This window comes from Cavia porcellus, unplaced genomic scaffold, assembly GCF_034190915.1.
Source record: "Cavia porcellus strain 051 isolate PalLab524CR breed Dunkin Hartley unplaced genomic scaffold, mCavPor4.1 scaffold_6, whole genome shotgun sequence".
In the NCBI taxonomy this organism is placed as follows: Eukaryota; Metazoa; Chordata; class Mammalia; order Rodentia; family Caviidae; genus Cavia; species Cavia porcellus.
This window is the reverse complement of record NW_026947489.1, coordinates 79,036,927-79,064,203: the sequence shown is the minus strand read 5'-3', so window position 1 is coordinate 79,064,203 and position 27,277 is coordinate 79,036,927. Positions and strand designations below refer to the sequence as shown.

Below are 27,277 nucleotides of genomic sequence, written 5' to 3'. Positions count from 1 at the left end.
TTTTGTCAATTTTGGTTTTGTTTCCTGGAACTGGGGACTGAACTCACAGCCTCACATATACCAGGCAAACACTATCACTGAGCTACATCCTTGAGCCTGTTGTTTGGAGACAGCATATCAATAAACTGCCTGGGCTGACCTCCGACTTTTGGCCCGCTTGCCTCAGCATCCTCGATAGCTGGGAATACAGGTGTGCACCACCACGCTCAGCCCCATCAACTCAGAAACTCCTGTTAGCCTTCTTTGTCTTTTTCAAGATTTACATATATATTTGTGATTACTATACTGCAATTTAATTACTTTTCAAATATTAATCTTTTTATTTCTACTCTAAGTTTCCTGAGGCCAAAGACTAATTTAACTGCTGGATTTCCAGTAGAACAGATGTTCTCAGACTCAAGTACAGTATAAGTACATAGAAAAAGGGATATAAGTAACTTTTAAAAATACTGAATCAGTTACATAAAATGCAGGCTGGAATATAATACTACCTTCCCCTATTATTTATAAGCATATCCTCTCTACTCAATAACTATTTTTTCCAATCTTTGGAAAAGGACTCATAGGACTCTTCACTAGATTTCAGAGCCAAGAACGTTTCCCTCGACAAACAGGAAAATGAGGGACACAATGACAGCAACTGCCCTGCTCAAGGGCAGGAAAAAGCAAGGCAATTTACCAACGTGCCTGCAAAGGGTTCAGTACTAGAAGAAGAGAATGAAATGGATTACCTGCATAAAATAGCACTCATTAAATATCTGCTAATTAACAAGACATTTAAGTCTCTTCCATGTACACCCAGCCTCTAGCATATTTCAGGTTGGATAAAAGGTCATATCAATAACTAGTTTTTCTACTGGAAATTGTTTCCCTGTCATAGATTTTTTTTAAATGAATGAACAAATAAATGAAAAACATGAATATGTACTTATATTTCTATAACAAGTCATGTTTTGGTTTTGTTTTCTGGTACTGACTAGAGCTGTACTCAACATGACAGCAGACATTTAATTTTTAAAAAACAGTAAAATTGTAGGTTTCTGGAACCAGGAATGATAATTTCATGGTGTCACATAAGAAGATAATGCTAAAGATAATGCCATTTTCAGACTAAGCATAATCTAGAGGAGTGGTGGCAAACCTATGACATATGAGTTATTCATCTTTAAGACAAAACAATGTTAATGTACGAGTTTTTTTTATATTAAATCCTCCGTATTTAGATTTAACAGCAGTGTTGGCGCTTTGTGTACATAAGCGAGGTGGCAGTTGGGCACTCAATTTCTAAAAGGTTCGCCACCTAGAGTCTACTACCTCTCACATAAAGCCAGACAGGAAGGATGAGAGGCCTGAAGGTTTTGGGAGTTTGTTTTGTTTTGTTTTTGATACAGGGTCTCTCTATGTAGCCTAGGCTGGCCTTGAACTTTTTGTGATCCTCCTGCTTCAGCCTTCCAAGTGCTGGGATTACTGACGTGTAATGCTCAACCTGAAAATAATTTTTGAGTAGCAAAGATCTATTCATCCTCTGCACTTCCCAGGCAAATGTCTGAAAAGATGTTTAATCTCTAATAAAAAAGAATAAATTAAAACAATTATTGCTTGTGGTTTTAAAAAAGGAGTCTGGATTAGATATCATACTTATAACTTTGGCAAATTTACTTTACTTCTGTGAGTCTCAATTCCCTTTATAAAATAGTGATAGAAGGGATAGTGTCATAGCTCTGTGGTAGTGTGTGCTTAGTGCATGTAGTAAATACTTGGGTTCAATGTCCAGGACCAAAAAACAAAAGGAGAGAGAGAGTAAGAATAACAATACCAACCCTTATATGAGCAATGTGAGTATTAAATAACAATGCATTTAAGATACTCTGTACAAGGAGGTAGTGGGTGCTCAGTGATAGAATGCTTGCCTAGCATACACAAAGATACTTAGTTCAAGGTCTAGCACATTAGGTGCTCAGTAAACAATAGCTAGGATTATGATAAAGAAGATATATTATGAGGAAGATACTCAGAAAAGGGTACCATCAAATATTTTTATGTATTAATTATAAACTAAGATTGAGTCAACCTTTCTGGAGGACAATTTGGCAACCTACATCAAAAAAATCTTAAATCCTTTTAGTTTCTAGGATGGATTACTTCCTTATTTCCTTCTTTCTTTCCTTGCTTGCTTCCTTTCTTTCTACCTACCTACTGCCCCAGGGAGCACTAAGCGATATCCCTAGACGTTTTTTTTTTTTTTTTTTAATTTTGAAACAAAGTCTTGCTAAAATGCCCAGGTTGGCCTCAAACCTGTGGACACTCCAAGCCTCGGCCTCCTAAGTAGCTTGGATTACAGGCATATGCCACCAAAACTGATTTATTGGGCTATCTTTCTATTTTTATAAACAATGGAAGAACTCAAAATAGGAAAAAAAAAGCTAAATATGACTATATTCATTGATTCATTAATTGATCCATGCATCAAATACTTTTGAGCCTTGATAATTCAAAAAGACACAAATGGATCCATTCCTTAGTTTAAGGATTATTTGAGGAGATATACAGTCAAACAATCAAGTACAGTAAAGAGGTAAGAGCCACCATGGCTAAGTCTACAGGGTGCTATGGTGCACATAGCAGAAGCACCTACCATGGTCTGGGGGTGGAGTCAGGGAAGCTTCCCAGAAGAAGTGACATTTAAGCTGAGACCTGAAGGATGAGTAGTAATTAGTTAGGTAAAGAGATGAAGGAAAAGTGCTCCAGGTAAAGGGAAAAGCATGTGCAAAAGCCTAGAGACCAAAGGGAGCATGGCATGTGGCTGAACTGTGAGCAGTGTGCAGTGCAGGGCCTTGGGAAGTGACAAGGTTGAAGAGCTAAGCAAGACTGGCTCATTCAAGTTCTCACTAGCAAAAATTTTAATTGCAGATTTTATTCTAACAATAATAAAAACTGAATTCAAGAGCAAATGAACAAATAGCTTACAGAAAAGAAACACAGGAGTAAAACTAAAGGCTGCACAGCTCTAAATTTACTTTTAAAAAAACCAATGAATTTTACCCTTATTAAAGCAGATATATTTTAGGATTTGTAAATTATATCAAATTAATCTTTGAAAATGTTAATATAAATTTCCTACTAAGTACCTGAAAAATATTCACTCTATCTAATAATCAAATACAAATCAAACCAACTAGGTATTCTCTATTCTCAAAAATTAGCAATCATAAACAAGTGAAATGAGAATACCCAGTGTTAATCAGAAGAAATGAACTTTCTTACACTATGCTAGTTCAAATATGTATTTAAAATAGAGTAACCTTTTAGAAGAAATAAATATGTAACAGGAGTCTCAAATTTATTTTTACTCTGTGACCCAATAAATGCATTACTTGAAATCTTAATAAATGTTCCAAAATTCAGTCAAATATGTATGCCCAACGATGTTTCTCTTATCATATCATGGAAAGATATCTGGATAAGGAACCAAGGAGTTTATTCTAGTGCAGGTTCTATACTCATCAGTTTTGTAACATGTAGTGTCTTTTAATCTTATAATTAAATTACACACTAACACAAAAACATTCTGCAAAGTATAAAGCACTGTTGAAAAGTGAAAGATTATTATATGACCTTGGATTAATAAGGAGTTATTGATCAAATAGTATAAAATTTCAGCAGAGTGTGTTCTGGAACTCTATTGTACAGCATGGTGACTATAATACTGCCTTATACACGTACAAATTGCTAGACAGTGGAATATTAAATGTTTTCATCACAAAAGAAAAGTATAATAGGTGATGGATACATTTGCTTTATTTAATCTCTTCTACAATATTACACTTATATCTAGCCATCATGTTGCATATTGTATAAATATATACAATTTTTGTCAATAAAAAGTAAAATTTTTTTCTGGCAAGGATGCCAAGGGGAATTTTTATGCACTCATGGAGGGAATATCAATTAGTACAGCTATTATGAAACAGTATGAAGTTTCTTCAAAAAAACCCAGAAATAATTGCCAGATGATCCAGAAATCCTACTACTGGGTGTATACCCAAAGACACATCTGCACTCACATGTCTACTGCAGCACTACTCATAACAGTCAAGCTATGGAATCAACCTAGGTGTTCATCAACAGAGAAAAAAATATGATACATATATAAATTATATATATATATATATATATATATATATATATCAGCAAAAAAATCCTATCACTTCTAGCAAAATGGATGGATTTAGAGAATATTACATCAAGGCACAGAAAGCACAGAAAGACAAATATGGCATGTTCTCTTTTATACATGAAAGCTAAAAAATTGATCCAGAGAAGTCAGAAAATAGTGGTTACCAGAACCTAGAAAAGGTGTAGGGAAAGGAGAAAAGATAGCTAGTACAAGAATACAGCTGAATAGGAGAAATACCTTGTAATATTCTATAACAGAGTAGAATAACAGTGGTTGACAATAATTATATATTTTCAAATAGCTAGCAGAGAGAATTTTGAATTTCTCCATCACAAAACAATGATAAAATGTCTAAAATGATAGCTATACCAACTATCCTGATCTCATCATTATACATTGTGTTAACATTTCAAATCATCACCGTCCTGTCTTCCATAACTATGTACAATTACTGGATCAATTAAAAATAAAAACAAAAATAATTTTTAAATTAAAAGTAAATTATAAAGCAAGGCATGGGAATACATGCCTGCAATCCTAGCACTTGGGAGGCCACGGCAGGAGGTTTGCCACAAGTCTGACGCCAGTCTAGGCTACCCTGAGTTCAGGCCAGCCTAAACCACCCAGTAAGATCTTGTCTTAAAAAAGAAAAATGTAATCTACAAAAAGAAAATTTATACCAAAAAAGAATAGAGGGAAAAAGATAATTGGTTGTTGTTGTTGCTAGGTATTGAACCCAGGGCCTCTCACATGTTAAACACTAAGTCTTAGCACTGAACCACTGAAGTATACCTCCAGTCCCATGTAGCATTTATTTTCTAGGAAGAACTATATATTCCAAGAATTGACATCTAATTTCTTTCCTCCTATATTCAATCAATACCTAAGTCCTTTGAGTCTTTTCTACAATCTCTGTCCCTTTATCCCACACTGCCAATTTAGAAGTCCCAGTTCAGGCAGCTCTGTTTCACATCTGGACTGCAATAGCCTCTATTAGGTTCTACTCAAGAAATTCTCTCTGGTTCATAGCTCCCGCTCTGGGAACCCCCTCTGGTTCATAGCTCCTAAATCAATTTTCTTAAAACACTACTGTGGGCATATCTGTTCAAAATCTCTGAGGCGTCTCTATTACCTTCTCCAACAAGTTCAAACATTTAGGCTCAGATGTCTCCACACAGCCATAGGTATCTCTTCACCTTTATCTCTTAAGATTCCTCCAAACTCTTCCTCAAGCTGGCCTATTTAATTCCTTTAGATATGCTTTGTATTTTTCTGTCTCTAAGTCTTGGTGCATACAGCTTCTCTCTATCTGGGATACTCTGTGGGTACGATATGCTCTAGGAAACATGGAAGATCTTAAAGTTAGGCAATCTGTGTTTGAATTACAATTCCAGTCCCTTATTGACTGAGTGACACATGGCATATTCGTTAATATCGTCTTGCCTCGGTTTCTTAGTACATACGATGGGGATAAGAGCAACTCCTCTGAGGCATATTATGAACAGTAAATGAGTTAATCCATTTATATAAAGCACTTTACGTGATGCCTGGACCCAAGAGATGCTAGATATTTTTATAACTCTTATTATAACTGCAAGTGGTGAATTTATCTTAATCTGAATTTAGACAATACTTATGAGCATTATGAACTCATTCCTCAGATACATACAGTATCATTCCTCTTGCTCTCCTTTTCCAACCTCCTACCTCATGTTTGTTTTTCCTCTCTGCCCCTGGTAGCTGGATTTTGTGGTCCATTTACTGTCCATTAGGACAGTAAATGTCTTATACATCTTAGTATGTATAGTGGCTTAGAAAGGTGATTAATTGGTTAGTACCTAATGAAGGTCTACTGAAGAACTAACAGTATTAACATATTCCACATTTTTCTCCTGTAGTGAAAATAGAATAATTATAGTGATTAATGGAAAAAATAAATCCCCAACCTCACAAAATTAAATTTCTCTTTTATGATTCTCTAGATTCCTTTACACTCTCTCTTTTAAAACAACTAACCAAACCAATTCATGCTGGAAGAGATACAACAGCAAAATATACGCAGGTTGGACAGCAGCCAAACATGGAGCACAAGGACCATAAGACAACTCAGCTGCATACAGCTCTGTATGAAATCAAATTTAAAAGGAAAGATAACTGGCTTATCAGTCACACTACAATGCTAATTGTTACACATACCCTGCCAGGATTCCTTTGTACCCAAAGGCTAAGTATAAACAACTGAAATGACCAGATTAGTACATATAGAAATATCAGTGATTTGGATTAACAACCGAGTTTACCACATGATCAATTTAATTACCTATGTCAAAAGTGACTATTAGAGTAACAGTCACTTTTAGTAACCCAAGTTGTGGCTAATGAAGCCAAATCAAGTAGATAGGAATATACTGTATACTAATCAATCACCTCAAGAAATTGGCATAACAACTTAATAAATGTATTATTCTAGCATAAACCATTTTCAAAAATGCCCAGGGAAAATGTTACTATGATACTGATTTCTAATCTGTATGTATGAACTCTCAATTGCTTTCTTAGCCAAAAATCTGGCCTCCTAACCACAAACCAGAGTTCACTTGTACAGTGAATTAAGATGGTCTGATGGTACGTTAATGACTTTCCAAAATCTACCCTGAAGTACTTCACATAAAATACATTAAATTTCTATTTTTATGGTACTTGTTTTTAGAGGACCCTAAAATGTTTTATCAGCTTTAACGCACAATAATTCTCAAATCACAGAATCTTAAAGAGTCTTAAAGTCACCACCTGCAGGAATTCTTTAATCCACCACCCAGATGAAAGGTCTTCCCAGCCTTTGCTTGAATACTTGCACTTCCAGCAATGGATACTCAAAGTATTACAAGGCGGTGTATTCCACTGTATTCTTTTCAATCACTAGAAATCTGCCTTCCTAAACTTCTGTCCAAGAATCCTAGTTCTAGTCTACTCTCTGGAATACTACAAATAAATTAATCTTTGAAACAGAACCACTCCTTTAAGATAAAATTGTCAACTTGGTCACACAAAATGCAAAAGAAAACAGAAAAGATGAAAACACAGCTATGCACACACAGGAAAACAAATTCAAGATCCTATGTAAAATCATGGGCCAGCATTTTTTGAAGATATGAAACCGTATGTCTCAGTTAATAAATTTTGAGTAATTCAACTTTTTATATAATGGAAGTCAGTACAGTGTTTTTGAATACCTCTTTGCAACTTGCTGCTACCAAGTCCACCAACAATACTTTCAAAATCACAATTCTGTAGGAAATTCAATAGTTTTCTCATTTCCATTTAGTCTGTTTCTTTCTAAAACAACTAGATGCTGGGGGGTTTTTAAGTCCGTTTTGCTCCAGTGGTGCAATATTTTATTTTTAAATAAATATTTTCAAAATTGAAGCCTAGGAAATAGTTGCAAAGGAATGGGGCTGAGCCAAAGAGCAAGGCAAAGAGAGACCCTGCAGGAAAAGGGCAGACACTGTATATTGTCCATTGGGAAGCATGCTTTATTGGCATAGGCATCTGAAGTAAAAAGCCACTCAAACATGACCTTAGAACAAGAATGATCACTAGCAATGAATGTAACACATAAATGTCTATAAGGTGGAAATGAATAGGACTGGTCATTGAAGAGCACAAGATGCTTCAAGACCTCACTGAAGAAAGGTTAGAAATCCAAGAAGCAGAGGAGACCCAACTGCCACCGTTTGGGGAAGGGAAGAGACGAGGAATAACTACGGTTCAGTAGTCCAATGAAGCTTGAACAGTACAGGGCTCAAGAAAGACCGCAAGTGACTAGGTGAGCAGGCACATACCAAGACGAGTCTGAAAAAGGGGAAGTAGCGTGCAAACACAGAAAGGGTTCCTGAATTGGTGTGGGTAAGAGGATGTAGGTATGGGTAAGGGCCAACACTGGAGACCCTCGGTCTCCTCCCTGCAGCAGAGCAACAGAGAGCAGAAGGGGGAGGGTGAAAAGCAAAAATGACTCATTCCCGAAAGGAAATGCTCAAGCATTGGAAGGCATGCCACCCGGGATTTCAGGGCGAGGACTGTGAGAAGCTGGGTGCTCAGGGTGATGGGGGCAATAAACCAACGTCTTGCAGTTCCCGCAGCTCATCTGTAAGAAGAGGGTGTGGGGGGTTCGCGGCAGCAGAGTGCCAAGGCCTGGGAAGCGGCGCGGCGCGTGCGCAGTGGCGTTCGGCGGGACCCGCTGAGGCAAAGCGGAGCCGCAGTGACAGAAGCAAGCGGAGCAGCCGCCGGGAGGGACTCACCGAGGCGCAGGGGCTGGAGGTGGTGCTGGGGGTAGGCGACCGCTGGACCGTGACCAAAGCCATTTAGGCGCTGCTAGCTTGTTCCGGGCAGGACATTCTCGTCTTGAGTGTGCGGGGGGAGGGGGGGTGATCGAGCCGGGAAGAGAGTGAAGGGTACGGGGTAGGGGTGAGGGGAACGGGAAGAAGAGGCCGCGGGAACGATCTCTAGATCCGCACCCAACACTGGACTCTCCGCTGACTGACGCGCCGAACGGGCGGCTGGCGGGCGGCTCGGCAGCTGCGGGGCACAATGAGCGCTCCTAGTGCGCAGGCGCCACCTGTCAGCAACCGCCTCTCCCCTCAGCGCGCGCCGCCGCTTCGTTTTAACCCCTGGACTGCCGGAAGCTGGCAGTGTGCGTGCGCCTCGGGCCGCCGCCCCCTCCCGGGGCTCCTTCCTGGCGCTGAGACCGCGCTTGCTGGGGGGCGGGGCGGGGCGGCGAAGGGCTCGAAAGCGGCCGGCGGAGTGAGGAGTCCTCGCTCCCCTGAGAGACAACCATTTTATGAGGTAGGGCGTACAGCCTAGCCAGCCTTAGAGAGAAGAAACCGAGGTAGAAATCGGAGGCAAACCCGTTTCTGGTGGGAAAGGGTTCTGCGGGGGTTCAGACGCTTTCACAGGGTGTGTTTGAGACTGGGCTGGATCTGGAGTCAAGTTTCCTCCCTTTGACCCCGCTCGGGGGCGGGAGTGGGGTCCTGAGCTTTCCCACCTTTCGGTACGTGTTTTATAACGAGACTTTTTGAAGTATTTTCTTCATAAACGCTGCAAAGCTTCGTGGTACCTGCATGCTTCCTCTATTACCTATCTAAAGTCATTCATCGCTCCTCAGGTGAAAAAGAGGCTGTGAGTGGAGGCAGAGAGAGCTGTGCTCACCGAGTTGTAAAAGTCCTACTTGCTGTTTACCTCCTGTCTGCTTCCTGCTGTGAAGAAATGATACTAATTAAATTTGATCTTTGAGTTCTCTTCTCCCTGGTTTCTAGGTTACATTATTTCCCAGACGTAAGTGAAAATGCCGATTATGAATATTTTAAAAGAATAATTTTATAAAAGATAAACCATCCACAATACATAAACCAAGAATGTAATGAAAGATCAAAATTTAAAAAGGGAAAAAACAGTGTGAACACTGCTTAGTATTTACACAGCAAGAGAACTGACAGAGCTCTTTCTGAGTGGATGAGCTGGTAAGTACACCATACATATCAAAGCTGTAAAAAACACACAGAGGAGTTTGTAGTTACTAAAATCAATCTTCTATTTGTCACTCGCTCTTGGATCTTATTGCTCCTTTTAGACTGACAGGGATGTCATGAGCTGTTTCTGGTTGCTGTATGGTTAAGTGCCACAAGAGCCCTCTGTACTGAGCCTTTGTTCTCTCCCTGGGGCCTTGTGGTTGAAATAATTAGCAGGGAGGTTCCATCAAGAATCAGACACTGAGGGTCCGTGTACTGTACAGTCCTGTTTGCAGTGTATTGCAGAGAAGCCATCTGCTAGGCTTTTGCCCCCTGGTGGTGATCAAGAGTGCCTGCGATAAAATTAAACAAAGATACGAACATGATTCACAGATTAAACAATCAAACCCGTGTTTTTCCCAGAGCTCCATAGTAAACAGGAAGCGAAGGCAAGGTTCAGAAGTAAGAACTTTAAACCGATTTGTAAGAGACCAAACAGGAAGCTACATACAGACCCAATAAATGCAGCATACATAGCTGAAAGCTGAATGAGCTCACATAAATGAGGACGTGGCTTATAAACCAATGTATCATTCTAGAAAACGTATTAACAAATTAGTGCGTTAGTAATGTGTGTTGACTCAGTGATATAGGAATGACAAGACCAATTATCTGCTTTTGTGTAGTCACATACTGTTAAATTCATCTGGGGCTAGGGATGTAGCTCAAAGGTAGAGGATTTTCCCAGCATATGTGAACCCCTATCTCCAGCACTACAGGAAAAAAAGAAAAAATTTTCATCTGGAAGAGGAGAAACTTAATTCTACTAACCTTACAGAGAAAAACAGCACTACCTCACAAATCAGAAGAGTTAATTTTTAGTTCTGTCTCTGTAAAACTGTGCAGATGACTTGAACTTTTTGGGCTTTAGTTTCTTTTATCTCTACAACAGAACCGTAATTCACAGGATTCTTATACTCAAATGAGATCATGTATGGTAGTATATAACTAAAATCTGTGTGGGATTAAGATTACATTGTATTCTTTATAGTTTTTTCCAAATTAGTCCACTTTTTATATGCAGAAAATAAAGCAAAAGAGAAAAAGACATGGTTTGTACCTTTTCTTGACAGTAGGATTAGATTACTGGTTAAGACTTGTGTCATCTGTAGTTAAGTCGAACATTTTTATTAAGCATATCTATGGTCAAAATGGTTTATAAATTACCAAAGTCAACATTGTTTTCATCATGAAGTTAATGTATTAATTTACAAGGAAAATATCTCTTCCTGGTATATTATTATTTAAAGAATCTTAGATTTGGAAATCATTGGTGCCTGTTACTTACTTTTCTGTGTTTGTGATACCTAATGAATACAGTCATCTTGAGTTGATACATATATGTATCATTTTATCCTTTTTAATTCCCATCTCCCTTCTCTGGCACTTCATTTCTTTCTTCTTTCTTTTTTTGTTTTTTTGAAACAGTTATAGTTAGGGTTTTGAGACTCTATAGTTAGGCTGGGCTTGAACTCACTGTGTAGCTTAGACTGGCCTCAACCTCACACACTCCTTCTGCCTCTGCCTCCCCAATACTGGTATCACAAGTGGACACTACCATGTCCAGCACTCCTTTCATTTCTAGATCCCCTTCCCATTTGTAGAAGGTCTATCTTTCTGTTTCCTATTGTCTTTTATTTTGCTCTTTAAATTACTTATACTTTGGTTTTCTCATATAAGAGAAACAAAGTGATATTTAATATTGTGTCTGATTTATTTCACTTAAATTTGTGGTCTCAAGGTGTATCCATTTTCCTACAAATGACTTAAATTTATCCTTTTTATGACAGAGTAGTACTCCCTTATGTATAAATAACACATTTTCTCTATCCATTCATCTACTGATGGTTCCTCAGGCTACTTCCAAGATTTATCTATTATGAATTGTGCTGCTATAAACATGGATATACATATATTACTATGATGTCTTTACTGTTTCTGGAAGTTACCTAGAAGGGGAATAGATGGGTCAAATGGAATTTCTAATTTTAATATCTTGAGGAATGTCCTTATTGATTTCCATAGTAGTTGCACTAGTTTATATTCCCACCAATAATGTAACAGGATTCTCCCCACCACATACTCTCTCCAGTATTTGTTGTTATTTGATTTCTTGGTGATAGCCATTGTTATGATTGGTGTCTGGATTTCCCCCGCAAAGCCTCATGCAGTCATGGGGGCAGGCTTCTAGAATTTGTAATTCATGTTCCAGTGTTGGGATTATGAATGTGAGTGCTACACCCTAGGGTAGAGAACCTGCTTACAGTATAAGGAACAGAAAGAGTCTTCTGTTTCTTCCTTTTTGCTCTTGTTGCTTTTGCTGTCTTCTGGCTGCCATGAACTATTGCCCTCTACCATACCATCCTGCCTTGGAGCCAAATGATTCTGAACTGAAACCTTCACAAACTGTGAGCTAAATAAACCTTTCCTTTCTTAATTTTGGGAATTGGGTATTTTGTCTCAGCAGTGAGAGAAAAGTAACTAACAAAGCCATTCTTTCTGGTATAAGATGAGGTTTCAATGTTTTAATTTGCATTTCTCTAATGCCCAGAAATGTTGAACATTATTTTCATGTATTTATTGACCTTTTATACTTCTTCTAGGAAGTGTCTGTTCATTTTAGTTACTCATTTTTTTTATTGGGCCTTCATTTTGGTGGGTATAATTTTTTGAGTTTTTTATATATATTTTAAATATTAGTCCTGAGGAATAGATGGTAAATTTTTTTCATTTTGTAGTGTATCTTCACTCTATTTGTTGTTTCCTTTGTCGTGTGGAAGCTTTTTAATTTGATATGATGCCACTTGTTGATTCTTCTCATTATTTCTTGTACAAGTGACATTCTGTTTAGAGAGAGTCCTTACCTATGTCTATGGCTTTAAGAATTTTCTTGGTACATGTTTGTTGCTTTATCATTAATTGAGAAGATATTGGTAGTGTACTATATACTAGGTACTGTTTTAAGAATATAATAAATGTTTATCTACCTCTCAGAAGCTCATAGCCTACTAGTCATACTACACATCAACAAATACTTACAGGGGTTGGGGATTTAGCTCAACGGCATAAGCGCCTGCCTTGCAAGCAGGCAGTCATGAGTTCGATCCCTGGTATCAATAAAAAAAAGAAAAAAAAAGACCAAACAAATACTTATAGTATACTTTAGTGGTACTGTGACTTCGGTTGACTCTGCTAGGCCTCAAGGGAAATATACTGTCTTGGTTATTCTTTTTCTTGTTGTTGAGACAAAATACCTGATGCTCAAGATGAAGTAAGGGAAGGTTTAGTTAGCTTACAGTTTGTGGAGGTTTCAGTGTATACTCAGCAGGCTCCAAGCAGCAAGTGTGGCTGAGGGGTGACAGTTTATAGTGGCAATAAGCAACAAGAGTGAAAAGGAAAAAAGGGAGGAGCATACCTCTTTCCCTCCTTTATATTGTATGCCACTCTCATACCGCCAATCCCAGAACAGACGACAAACCAATCACAAATGATAGATTCAGCCTCCTACATGACTGCATGAGGCTTTGGGGAGATATCCAAACACAAACCATAACATATACCTAGATATGTAGAATTGTAGATATGTACAAAATTCTACAGAGAACTCCACAGAGAAAATAGTCTGGACAAATCTACTTTTCATGATATTGGCCTTAAGGCTTTGGCTAAAGCTCCCAGTATATTTGTTTTTTAAATTGTGCTTGAAATTATTCTTTTTGCATATTTATATACATGGACTCCACCCTACCTTCTGCTTGGTCTTCTGATGATCTGAGTAGTAGCATCTACTGATACAGTGAAAATTTTATGATCCTTTAACTTAATTTGAGAAGAGAGAGGTCAAAATAGGATTCTCAAAGACAGAGCCAAAGAGATACAGTAGTTCTAGTTGTATAGCACCTTCATTCTGGCTGCCTGTATCATATTGGAGGCTTGCTTAGCCCTTTTATCATTTACCTCTTAACGTGTATCATTACTTCTTCAGGGGTGAAGTTATAGAGAACTTGAAATCCCTGAGGCCAACTCCTTGAACTTTGAAAATCTAATAAAACTATTGAACTTTAAAAAACTTGAACTTTGAAAATCTAATAAAACTATTTTTTCTCCAGAAAGCTGCACTTGTATGTTTCTCACACTTGCAAAGGATTTCATGTTAAAAAATATTTATCTAAAGCTTAAACTGTTGGTTTTTAACCTTTTTGTGTATATGTCATTGCATTCATAGAAATAATATTTGTACCCCACACCGGGATAAATTAAAGGGAACTTGGGGACAGTTACCTGGGGCTTGGTGAAAAATTCTGTTATCTTTATATCAGATACTTTTAATAAGAAAATAAAGTAAATGTATTATATGTTTCCAAATAAATGCTTATCAAGAACTTGACGAAAACTTGAGATTCCTATTGCAAGCATAATATTTTTATACAGTGTATGTCTGTTTGTTTGTTTGGTACCAGGAATTAAAACCAGAATCTTGTGTTTGCTAGGCAGGCACTGTGCCATTGAGCTTTACCTCTGGCTTCTTATATAGTTTTTATGATTGAAGTCACTACATTTAATTTCTGAGCATGACAATTTGACAGTACTCTTTTCAAATTATTGGTAGTAATTATGAATAAGGTTTAGTTTATATGAGTAGTTTAGAAAACTTTAAAAAAATTTTAGCAATTTAAACTTGCAGTGTATATTATGCTTCTCATTGCTCTTACTTTGCCCACCAACAAATGCGATGTGAAAATCTCTTGAAATAATGTAACTGGATTAAGAAACTGTTCAAGTAAAGAAATAAAGAATATGTGATATTTATAAACAATTGAGTTCTATTCTGTCAGAAAGGATAAATTTGAGTCATTTGTAGGAAAATGGATATACCTTGAGGCCATAATATTAAGTGAAATAAATCAGACACATAAATTTAAATATCTTACATGAGAAACTCAAAAGTATAAAAGATAAAGGACAAAATAAGAGATAGACTATAGAAAATATGGAGCTAGATCTTTGCCAAATGCAAAGGGGACTAAAAGATGTTAAGAGGGGCAGAAAAAGGGGATGTAAAAAGAATTAAGGTGTGTAACGTACATGTATTAACTATCTACTATGAATGTATTTTACTGTGTACTGCAAACATACTAAAAAAACCCATTCAAAATCTTTTATATCAACTATGTAATGACAAATTTATAACTTGCAGAGTGTAATTATATTATGGGAGCAATAATTCTTCAGCTCACTTGGACATAACTAGGGCATATTAGACATAAATAAAGAGAAAAGTCAGTATGTGCTTGTATGAAGAGACATCTAGACTTCATAAGATGTATATGAAATATAAATGAATTTAATATTAATTAGGAATGAATCCTATCCCCAAGATATATTATGTACATATAAATACTCCAGAATCTGAAAAAAAAGAAATATGAAACACTTCCTGTCTTAATCATTTTGAATAAGAAATACTCAATGCATATAGTATTACTGGCCTTGCCTACTAAAAGCTAGCTGCTTCTAGTTTTTCTTGCCAGTTTATATGGAAAAATAAGCATAAAGGTATGTCTGTAACTACACAGGGTGTGAAGATTTACTCTAGTAAGGATACTTCATATGGAAGGGCAGTTGTAATTAGGGCATCAGCTGATTAAATTTATACCAATCCACATTCTCTAAGATATGTCTGACTTCTTCACAGGTTAATAGACAAGTTAAATTGGCACACACAGCTTCCACCATCCCACTTTTTTCAATTCTATATTGGTGTCATTAATCTCTATAATCTCTCATTCCCTCACCAAACAGAAACAATGATTTTTATTTACTCTTCTTGTGTAGATCTCCCAGGACCTCACCTTGGCCTTTCATACTATCATGATCCTTATTCCAGAAGCAGAGAGCCAGTGTGGAGGTTCTGCCAACTAACACTATCTCTATTCTAATTATGCATTCAAAAGCTGATAAAACTATTGCATAGTAGTTCTGTGATCCTATTTGAGCCACTGTGATTCAAACTTGAGTTAAGGTTTCATGTCCTATCCATCTATCTTTTATTATGCTCTTTGTTTGTTCTTTGGCTTACTTAATGGGAGATACCATATGTTGTTTAAGCTTGTGTGTTTGATTTATTTCACTCAACAAAGATCTCTTGCATATAGGAAATCAAGGGTGAAGGGAAAGAGGGAAGGGAAATAAGTAGATTTAAGATGTGCCTTGTATTGGAAACTAATAACCTAAATGAATATAAACAATATATATCATAAGCATTAGCTAACAATAACAATAACATTTGGGACGGGGGCCAGGGGCTGGAATTTTAGCTCAGCAGCATAGGCACCTGCCCAGCAAATGCGAGGTCATGAGTTCGATCCCTGATACTGAAAAGGGAATTTAGAGGCAGAGGAAAGAATGTGACCAGAAAAGGGATTTAAAGAAAGGAAACAAACTGTATTATGTGCATGTACCCACTCCCAAAATGAATGTAAACTTCATGTACTCCAAGCATGTATTAACAAAAAAATCTTTATAAAGAATGGAGAAAAAAGTTTACATCCTCTATCTGGCCACCACAAGCTCTCAAATAAACTGGTAGACTGCAGTGGTAATTTGGGTCTCAAGAATTAATGTCACTGTAGAGCTGGTGTTTACAGAGCCCTAAAAAGCCTGGATATTTCTTTTTCCCAGCCCATAATCATTTTATGAAATGGTCACTGGCCTCTGGAAAAGACTGGGAGGAAATTTTCAGTATATACTAGTAGTAGTGCTGCAGTGAATTTAGTATTCTTCAAAAGGATCCATCCTTACCTTTAGTTTAGAAACTAGGTGCAAGATCAAAACCTGGTTTTGGCATCAATGCATGTACATATAAACACAAACACACACAAGGTGTAGGTATTCCCACTCACTAATGTATTTTTCAATACTTTAATAAAGAAATGTTCCCCAAGTTCTCTTGGAAAGGTTGGAGGATTGAAGGGGAAGGAAATGTGTAAGTCATTTGTAGTAAATTCATTCCAACACGTTTATGTCTTTGAGCCTTTGGACTTTCTCTACATTATTCCGAGAGGTTCTGCTATCTTAGCTTAATTAAAAATAGGTCACTATGGAGTTCAAGTTTCAGTGAACCTACCAAGTACATGGTTATCATCACTTACAGCTGTGTATGCTAACACATTAAATCTATTATCTATTATAATTACTGATAAATATACCTGTACTATTAAATTCTGTGCAATCTAGTACTATATTCTGCCCTTCTTGGTTTAACTTCCTTATAACATATTCCTTGCATTTGTTGGTCAGATTTTGTATTTGCTCTGCTGAAGCAGTTTAAAATATGATTTTAGCCAGGTATGGTAAGACACACCTATAATCCTAGCACTCAGGAGGCTGAAGTAGGAGGATTGTTGCAAGTTCAAGACCAGTCTGGGCTACAAAGTGAGCTCAAGGCCAACCTGAACTTCACAGTGAGACTCTGTCTCAAAAAGATAAAAAATAAAAATAAAATACGATTTTAGTTACAGATCTTGTATCCCATGATCTTCTTGGGAGTAGGTTTAGAGGAAACAGGCTTCTCTTTACAAGGCAACTACCCTAGATGAGATTATTACAGTGTTTTCAATGAAGAGAAGACAAGTCTCTTCAAAAACAGGAGAACAAATTGTTTTTGATGGCAAGAAAGGCTCAGGAATTTGAGATTCTCAGTCTCCAAAATCAGCTGAATGTCTCCATTTTAAATTTCACGGTTCCTTTTATTTCCAGTCAATGCCCCTATTTTCTCAAAAGTAACTTGGCTGTCGTTTTAATTAACATAATTCCGCAACCCACATAGTTAAATTCTGTGTTAAATTTTACTACTGTGTTATTATTTTTCTAGTATTGATTCTGTGACTACAAAGATACTATAAAAAATTACAACTGCCAGGGAAGCTCTCAGTTATAGTCTGTTTTCTGAAATTGACTTTGATAAATAATACAGCACTTCCTTTAAGTTTACATCAAGATATATCTTTTTTCCTTTTAATCTATTTCACTGTCTTTAAATTTAAATACATTTTTATAGAAAGACTACTTTTGCATTTTTCTCTTCTTTAAAATTTTTTTTTAAAATCATCTTGCATCCTGAACACAAGGCTGGTCTTCAACATCTGAAATCCTGTGATCCTCCTACAGCCTCCCAAGAAACAGATTTTAGGTCCATGCTATTATGCTGACTCTTTACAAAATAGAATATTTAAATCATTGACATGTAATGTAATTTTTTATATGCTCTGATATCTCTTTGCCAATTTGTTTTCTAGTTGATCTATTTTGACGGTGGGATATTGAGGTCTCTCATTATAATCATGTTTGTATTTGATTTGTCATGTCTATTGGTGTTGTTTTATGAAGTTAAGAACACTGGTGTTTGGTATATATATGTTTATAATTGCTATCTCTTTCTGTCAAATTGTTCCCTCAAGCAAAATGTAGTGACCTTTATCTCTTCTGATCACATTTGGCTTGAAATTCACTTTTTCTGAAATCAGGATAGCTACTCTTGCGTTTGTTTTTGGCGTTTCTGTTGGGTAAAATTTGTTTTCTATCCATTGTTTTTTAATCTGTGAATTTCTTCTCAAACTGCATCCTGCATATCAATGGGTTTTGTTTCTTGATCCATTGTGCCAATCTGTGTCTTTTGACTGGGGAATTGAGAACATTCATACTGAGTATAATTACTGAAAGTTATTGACTGGTTCTTATCATTGCTTTATTTTCTTGTGGCTGACTTCTGCCCCACCCTGCTTCTGCCTAACTGCTCATCCTTTATGGTATATTCATTCTGTTAGATTTTTTTAGGCATTATTGATTTCATTGTTTCTAGGATATCCTTGATTTTTTTGGAGTGCTGGTTTGGTGATCATGAGTTTCTTTTTTTCCTTTTCTTTTCTTTTTTTAATTTTAAAAAACAAAGCAGAAAAAAAAAAGAATAGAAATGATACAGAATTTTTTAAAAAACAGTAGAAAATTAACACTAATTAATATATTGCATATTGTTATCTCTGAAGTAGTTGTTTAGGTTATAAGATCTAGGCACAAAAATAATCAAACAATGACAGAGGTTGATAGTATAGTTATCTATCTTGCATACAAATACATACATACCTTTGTATATGTTTACCAGTGTACAATCTTTTCTTTTCTTCCATTTTTCCTTTCCCCTATTCTAATTTTCTTTCCTTTTTATCACATTCTTTCCCTTTCATTATTATAGTATCTATTGTATATTTTGGATCTTATTACTCTTTCAGCCTTTTATTTTTATGAATTTCTTGATGTGTCCTTGGTCATGGAAATTTATTATTTCTCCATTAATTTTGAAGGAAAGTTTTGCACAGTATATAGTCTGTGTCAGAAGTTGTTATCTTTTAGGTCTTGAAGCAGTTCATTCCAATCCCTCCTGGCCTTTAATGTTTGTGTTGAGAAGTCTACTGTAATTCTGATGATTTTACCTGTATAAATTTTTCCTTGTTTTTCTGTCACAGCATTTGAGATTATGTTCTTGTATTAGACTTCTGGTGTTTTGACCATAAATAGTATATGGAGAGATACTCTTTTAAATGTGATTTTTTTGTGGTTCTGTATGTCTCACTTATCTGTATATTTAATGTATTCCCTACATTTGGAAAATTTTCTGCTATTATTTCTGTAGACGGATTTTTTTATACTGTTTGCATTGTTTTCTGATTTTTCACTTATTCCAATTACTCTTTATTTTTTTGTCTTTTTCCTTTTATCGGTACCAGGGATTGAACTGATGACTGCCTGCTTACAAGGCAGGCGCTTATGCCGCTGAGCTAAATCCCCACCCCCTTCCAATTACTCTTAAATTAGTCTTCTTTGCATCATCTAGCTGCTGTTGGATCTATTTTTCATGTTGTATTATTTTAAAGATGTCTGTGAGTGATTGGTTCTTGGAAAGCACCCTGCCTTTTAGTTCTGATAGTCTAACATTGGTTATATGTGCTGCCCGTACTTTCAATATAATTTCTAATCTTCCAGATTTCTGTTTGGAACCTTTTCATATACTAAACTGGTCATTCATGTTTTCTATCATTTTGTTTAGCTGAGCTAGATTTTTATTAGTGTCTTCTGTAATCTGCCTGCTCATTTTGTTTAATATCTTCCTTATCTATTTAACTATATCTTTTGTGATTCCCCCTATTCCAGAGGTCCCTACTTCCCCATGCTGTGGCATTGGTTAAGCTGAGATGAATCCCCATTTATGCCGGTAATTAAGGAAGGCATTTGGACTTCAGATCCATGCTAGATGAAGGCATTAGGGCAAGGATTTAAGTCAAATCTGGCACTTCCAGGCCTAGGGCAACTCAAGCTGGTCTTGATCTCCTACATGGGGCACATGTCCTTCCCAGCCCAAGTTCAAATTCTTCAGGACATCTCTTACCAGCCTGCTTCTATCTATGGTTGTCTTTCATCCAGTCACTGTGGGAGGGTAACACTGGGAGCCCTGAGGCCAACTCTCAGGTGTTCTGAATTCTAGATTCAAACAGTAAACTCCTTCCTGGAATGGCACCCAACCAAGCCCTTTCCCATCAGTATAGTAGGCATCTGTGCTTGGATCCCTATCTGGCTGTTGCCTGCCATGTGGAGGGAGTCCCTTTGGAGTAAAACCCTGTAATGTTTCTGCATATTACAACTGTAAGAGGCTGAATTTTGCTGCTGTTCACCATTCCACCATCTTGATTCTCTATGACTGTTCTTTTGCTTTCTCAAGGAGGCTTTATTGTGAAGTCATGCTTGATTATATATTGGCTACTAGTGATCAACTCAATCTTTAGCTCCTCTCCCCTCCCTGGTTATTAAGGGTGATTCAGCTAAAAATTCTAATCTTTTAATTATAGAGTTGATTTTCCTGGTAAATATCCTCTATCTTGACACAATCCAGAAGTCCAATGACTCACCTCATTGAAACAAAAGATAATCCTATCACCCAGGAAACTTTCCTTTTCCAGAAAAGGAAATGGATTTAGAAGCTCTGTGTTAGATGTACCTATCACTCCAGAAATTTCAAAGATCTTAGGGGCCATGTCCGGAACCACAGTCAAAGATCAAAAATATATGTTATAGAATCCAATGCAGTATAGAAGACTTGAATATACATATGTTTGATATATGTGATTTTTTTTTGTACTAGGGATATATGTAATTTTTCCTCCCATGCTAAGGATTGAACTCAGGGGCTTACATGTACTAGATAAGTACCATACAACTGAGCTATATTCCCAGATTTTAAAAATTTCATTTTGAGACATGGTCTTACTAAGTTGCTCAGAGTGGCTTCAAACTTGTAATCCTCCTGCCTTAGCCTCCCAAGTACCTGTTGTCTACCATGCCTGACTGATATATGTGATTTTTTACATAGTAAATACTCTATAAATTTTTTGCTAAGTGCATTAATGAACAGATATATAAAAATGCTATTAAAATCTTGGTCCCAACACTATGGGAGTTTACATTTTAAAACTGATAATGTCATTTGTTTTCATAAAAACATGCATGGAATTCCTTCTTGCTAAGAACTTCATCAAAATGTAGTCTACTTTCTCTGTCTCTGTAACTTAACATTCATTCTTCATCTTTTGCCATTGTTATTCTGTTGATTATTGTAGTTAAATAATCCTTAGTTGTAGAACGAGAGTAGAGGGGAAGGGAAACAAAAAAGAATTAAGATGTGTTATGTATATGTACCAGTTCCCTAAAATGAATATAATTATTATGTACCACAAACATGTACTAATAAAAATTTTTAAAAATTAAAATAGGAAGAAGAAAATTGGCTTTTTTTATTTAAAGAAAAAAGCCAGATATAAAGGGTAGAAACAATACAGAATTTCAGAAAAATAAGCAGTAAGAAATCACTAGTCGATAAGTTACAGACCGTCATCTTAGTTTCTCAAGTTACAAATTTAAAGCATACAAAGTGATAGTCAAACAATGACACTGCAAACAGTTCTGCTCAAGAACTGATCCAACAAGAACTTAGTAATATGGTTATCAGTCCCACGTACTTGTTTTTTATCTTAAAGAGGGTAAGAATTAAACATAGCAAAACAGAACAAAACAGTTTATAAGGAAACAATTTAAAGAAACATAGATTTCAAAGCAAGTCCACGGGAGATCTTTACTGTCTGTCTTATTGTCTCTAGTTTTCTTCCAAATAGTTGCCATCTTCACACACAGTGAATACATACTGAACATTATAGAACTAATCTGATCATAACAGGGTGATGAAGGCTTTTTAGGTCTTCAAGACCTGACATTGGGGAAGTCAATAGTGACTGCCATAATGTCCCTCATTCTCTTCATAGTAGCTGTCCTTATCTTTACGTACGCTGAAATTGAACATAAGGGACTAGATTGATATCACTCTGAACAGTAAATAATAGTTTTGCTAGATTTTTTATCATAATGTTACAGAATTAGCACTGGGTTTCTTAGTGTCTCTTCTTCTTCAGAGTATCTGTTCATTACATCGTGCATTATATAATCTGTTCCTGTAAACTGTTTAGAATTCTACCCATGTATGAATCTCTACATGTATATCTATCCTTTCTATATGAGACATAGTTTTTCTGAGTTGTTACACTGCCTATCCAAGTCTGGGCTTGAACTTGTGATTCTTATGCCCCAATCTTCCAGATTGCTGGAATTACAGATTTGTGCCACTACACGTGCATATTGGTCAATCTTAATTGTAACATTTCCTAATACAAACTCATTGTTTCATTCCTTAAATCTATTGTTGTTTCTTTTTCTTATTTTACTTAATGGTATCATCATCCATTCAGTTTTCTGAATATAAAAAGAACAATCAGAGAGCCATTAGTTACCTCTCCTTAACTCAGATTGAATTATGGCCCAACCCTAATGATTATATCTTTTTAGCATGGATTTCACAAGAAAAAGAACCTGATCTAAGACTTAGATGCAAGTCCATTGGCTAGTTGTTTCTAGGATACAATTGCAAGGGAGTAGATGTGAAGGAAGCCAAACTAATGCTTTATTGGGCAGGTTACACTATGCGCAACTAAGACTCAGTACCACTGTGAAACTCGGAAACCATATAGAACCTACCTCAGGAATCTCTCATGTAAGGGGCTGTACACAACTGCCTATCTATCATTAGTTGAAGACTTCTCCTGTGAGTATTATCTCCCAAACACTTTGCAAGGGCTTTGCAGTCAGAAGCTATCTGTATGTACTAAAAAAGTAAACCTGGGGGGATGTAATTGGGGTATTTACACAGTCTAGCGGGGCCATGACTAGAGAAATGGATTTACCTTAGGTATAGCATTTACCTTCTTTCTTCCTCAAGTCCTTTACACTTCCAGCTCATCCTCCATGTTGCTGATGATGCTAAGGGTTCTCTACCACTGAGCAATATACATGCGGCCCCTGGAAGTTAACCTTTAAAGACACCGATGTTTGATAAAATCTGTCCTCTACATAAAAAGCACAAAATAAAGTCTAAGCTCCTTGATTTAGCATGCTTAATTGTGTACATGTTGACTATAGTTTGTTTTTTACATTGAGGGTCTCACTGTGTTGCCCTAACTAGGCTCAAACTCACAACCCTATAGCCTCAGCCTCCTAAGTAGCTAAAATTAACAGGCATGCAATTGCCCAGCTTTATACTGTTACGACCTTAGCCTCATCTTTTGTCACTGTCTTCTACCTAACTATGCTGTTACATGAACATTTCACTTTTTGAAATATTATACCCTTGAATATATTATTCCTTCTTCAACTAACACTCTCCCACCTCCATCCCGCAGCCCTGATGAAATTTCTTACTAATCTTCTAAAATTCAATTTGGAAACCTCTTTGTAAAAGCTTCCTGGACAGTCCTGAGAAAATTGCTTATTCTTTTCTGTACAGTGGCACTTAATATGTCCTACTCCTGCACTTAGCAGGTTGAATTGCATTGTTTCTCTCACTAATCTGGAAATTCTCCAAAGAGAGGCCTTTTTAACCCCAACATCTTTCTACATACAGGTTATTGGGTTGAAAGTATTAGTACATACAAACAGAACAGATTTAAAAGAAATGGAAACTTCTTAGCGATTTCAGGAGGTGGATACTATTGGCAAAGACTATATACAGTTGAGAACTATCACAAAAATTTGTATTTAATATTTATGAACCACTTTTAAAATATTTTTGAGGCAACTGTTTTTGTGTTGGAATCTACTGTTTCCAAAGAGAAAATTTTTATTTACTCAACTAGAATATGTACTTTTTTGATATAAAAGACAGTGAATATTCCAAAGTGTTAAATTAATATTATTTGAAATTAAAGAGTGCCTAGATTGTAATTGCTTTAGGGGCAGAGATATAGTATACATAATTTACTCTTTGCCTAGCACCTAGTCCCTGTCTACGCAAGTTATCAAATGATTTTTGGTACAGATACAATGAAGTGGGGATCCGTTAAATTGTTCATTTCCTCAGTATGAATAAATTAACCAACTGAATTTTATATTCCTCCCCCAACTCTCCCCCATCTTAATAGTAATTAAAGAAATTATTATTTTATTATGTCTTTCTTGTATGAATTAGGTAGCGATCAAAATTTCACTTTCTCTTACTTTGACTATTATTTCAAAAATTAGTAAGGATAATGATATTAAAAATGAATTGCATTACCAGTGATGGATTTTTTAAAAAATGCTAACAGTGACTATCACTATAAATTTCCTTATTTTCCTGAGTACTAACTCACACTGGCTGATCTAGCTTTGGTCAGTAACAACAGTAATAACAGTAGTACAGTTTGAAAAGTTTTAACTTATGACCATTCAATAGAATGGTGGGGTGCTGTGAGGGTGAGAGTGAGGGAGAGTTTAATCTTCCAGGGTATTTTGTTATTGTTGTTGTTGTTGTTGTTTAACATTTTCTCTCTCTGTTATTAGTACTGGCCTGGAAATACTTACCCATACAATTTGTTGATATTTTTAGTGGACCAGATGAATGAATCAGTATCCCAAGAGGAATCCAAATCTGCTCAGGTTGCTATTTTACAAAGATTTCTAATCATTTGGGAAAGGATTTAACTCAGATGTTGTAGAGAAACCTGTAATCTGAAACCTGAATCTGGAGGTGCAGGCAAGAGGATTGAAAGTTCAATCCTATCCTGGGTAATTTAGCAATTTAGTGAGACCCTGTCTTAAAAAAAAAAAAAAAATCAAGTGGTTGGGGAGTTGCACCTCAGATTTTGACAGAAATGTGTGAAACAAGGTCCAAATAATAGTTGCATCATGGTGACCCACCACTAGTTGGTTAGCATGTTAGCGTTCTCTAATTATCCTTAATTCCTTAACTGTTCGATTTGTATAAGCACTTTGTATAATTTTGCTTAGAATGATATTCACTCATTATGTGAAAGTTTTAAAGCTAAAAATTTTGCTATAGTGGAGTATACAATGCTAGATTAACCACCAGCTCTTTTCACACCATTGAATAACACTTTTTCTATTTCAGGAAAAACAGAACTCAACTGAAGTACAAGCGCCCACTGAGGTAAGTTGTCATAAATAATCAGATGTTAATCCTGGAGAGTAAACTAGATAAATTAATTTTTTATGAATAAGGAAAAGAAAAATTGAGTGTTCAAAAAGGTAAAATAGTAAATGGAAAATTGCAAATTATGTTGTTAAAATGACTCATTTCAATCATAGGAAGCTTTCATAGGTAGGTACAACATTTGTGAGGAGCTAATATAAATTATAGATAAATTAAGCTTGCTTTCTAAAATCAGTTATTACCATAAGTACAGTAAGCACTCATTTCTTGAGTAACATCACTAAAAATATAATTTCTATGTTAATAATTTAAGTAATTTTGTGTGCAAATAAATATAAATTACTTTGGTGAAAAATTACAATGTTGAAAAGGAAGCAGTTCAAGATTAGAAAATGCAGAAACAACTCTAGATACACTAAGCTACCTTATCTTTGACAAAGGTGCTAAACACATTCATGGAAGAAAAATAGCCTCTTTAATAAATGGTGCTGGAAAAACTGGCCTGCGCATGCCAAAGATTAAAATTGGAGACATATCTTTCACCAAGTACTAAATGAAATTCAAAATGGATCAAAGATTCAGATAATACGGGGCTGGGAAAAAAGACAAAAAAAAGATTCAAATATTAAAATAGAAACATTAAATCTGTTGGAAGATAGAGTAACTTTTAGAGTTTTACTCTTGAGGACATTGGTGTAGGCAAAGACTATGACTAACACCTCGATCACAAGGAACTATCACAAAGAATCAACAACTAGGATCTCATCTCTTGCACAGCAAGAGAAACAACCAACAGAGTAAAGAAACAATCCACAAAATGTTTGACAGCTGTTCCTTGGACAAAGGATTACTATTGAGAACATACAAAGAACTCAAAAACAGACTTCCCAAATTTAAAGACTCAATCCAAAAGAGGTCATCTGAGGTGAATACACACTTATCAGATGAAGAAATATAAATGGCAAATAAATACATGAAAAAATGTTCAGCATTACTGGTCATTCAAGGAATGCAAGTTAAAACAACACTGAGAGTCCACCTCACTCTGAAAAGAATGGCTATTATCAAGAAAACAAGCAATAACAAATGCTGAAGGAGCTGTGAGGAAAAAGGAATCCTTTGCCACTATTGGTGAGAGTGTAGGCTGGTGCAACCACTGTGGAAATCAGTGTGGAGATTCCTCAAAAAAAAACTAGGATTGGAGTTCCCATTTCACCCAACTGTTCCCCTTCTGAGGGTATTCATGGAAGCATTAAAAACATCATATCACAGTGATATATGTGTACCTATGCTAATAACAGCACAATTTGTAATAATTAGATCTTGGAAACCACCTAAATGCCCATCCAAAGAATGGATAAAAAAGATGTGGTATTTTTATACAATGGAGGACTACTCAACCATAAAGAAGGATAAACTTCAGACTTGTATAGGTAAATAGATGCAACTAGAGACCATACTCATGCTGGAAATAAATAGGACTTGCGCGTGTAAACATTGTATAGTCTTGAAAGAAAAATATATATATGATAGTTATACTACCAATTTCTCTTAGTTAATTGAAAAGAAAGGTTTATGTAGTATTGTTTGGACAATTAAATGCAGATAACTTGTACTCTGAGTAGCTAATTTAAAGATAACAATACTTGATATATTAATTATTATTATCCTCTAATTACCTTGTTTTGAAATTTTGTTTTTTTCTCTTTAAAATAAAAAAGGAAGCAGTTCAAAATAGTTAAACAGATTCAAACTAATTAAGTGATATGTTTTAAAATATTCTGTTTTTAAAGTATATCAGCAAGAGTACAAAAAGCTATTTTGCCACCATTATTCATAAAATTAATCTTTAAGTTTTTCAATCAAAATAAAATATTTTTCTTTCTACACACATATGTAAAGTGGTGCTAATAGCTTAAAAAGAGGCATTTTCAAATGTTTGATTCCATAATAATA

At 36.0% G+C, this 27,277-nt stretch overlaps 2 protein-coding genes across 7 annotated transcripts in view; one reads left to right on the top strand and one right to left on the bottom strand.

The window, feature by feature from the left end:
- Ssh2 (slingshot protein phosphatase 2) overlaps positions 1 to 8,726 on the bottom strand; it is a 245,482-nt gene extending 236,756 nt beyond the window's left edge. The window contains exon 1 of one of the 3 annotated variants that reach the window (XM_013152202.3): positions 8,476 to 8,726. In XM_013152202.3, the coding sequence (XP_013007656.2) occupies positions 8,476 to 8,538 (63 nt within the window). In that variant the 5' untranslated portion in view covers positions 8,539 to 8,726. Of the gene's footprint in view, positions 1 to 2,635; positions 2,654 to 8,475 lie in introns of those variants that run through there. The other 2 variants (XM_013152201.3, XM_063251110.1) reach the window with 2 other exon arrangements.
- Efcab5 (EF-hand calcium binding domain 5) overlaps positions 8,403 to 27,277 on the top strand; it is a 170,982-nt gene continuing 152,107 nt past the window's right edge. For 2 of the 4 annotated variants that reach the window (XR_010048216.1, XM_063251105.1), the window contains exons 1-2: positions 8,765 to 9,019; positions 25,280 to 25,318. Coding sequence is in view for 3 of the 4 variants with exons in the window: in XM_063251105.1 (XP_063107175.1) it covers positions 8,765 to 9,019; positions 25,280 to 25,318 (294 nt within the window). In the remaining variant the exon portion in view is untranslated. Of the gene's footprint in view, positions 8,507 to 8,764; positions 9,020 to 24,757; positions 24,808 to 25,279; positions 25,319 to 27,277 lie in introns of those variants that run through there. The other 2 variants (XM_063251107.1, XM_063251106.1) reach the window with 2 other exon arrangements.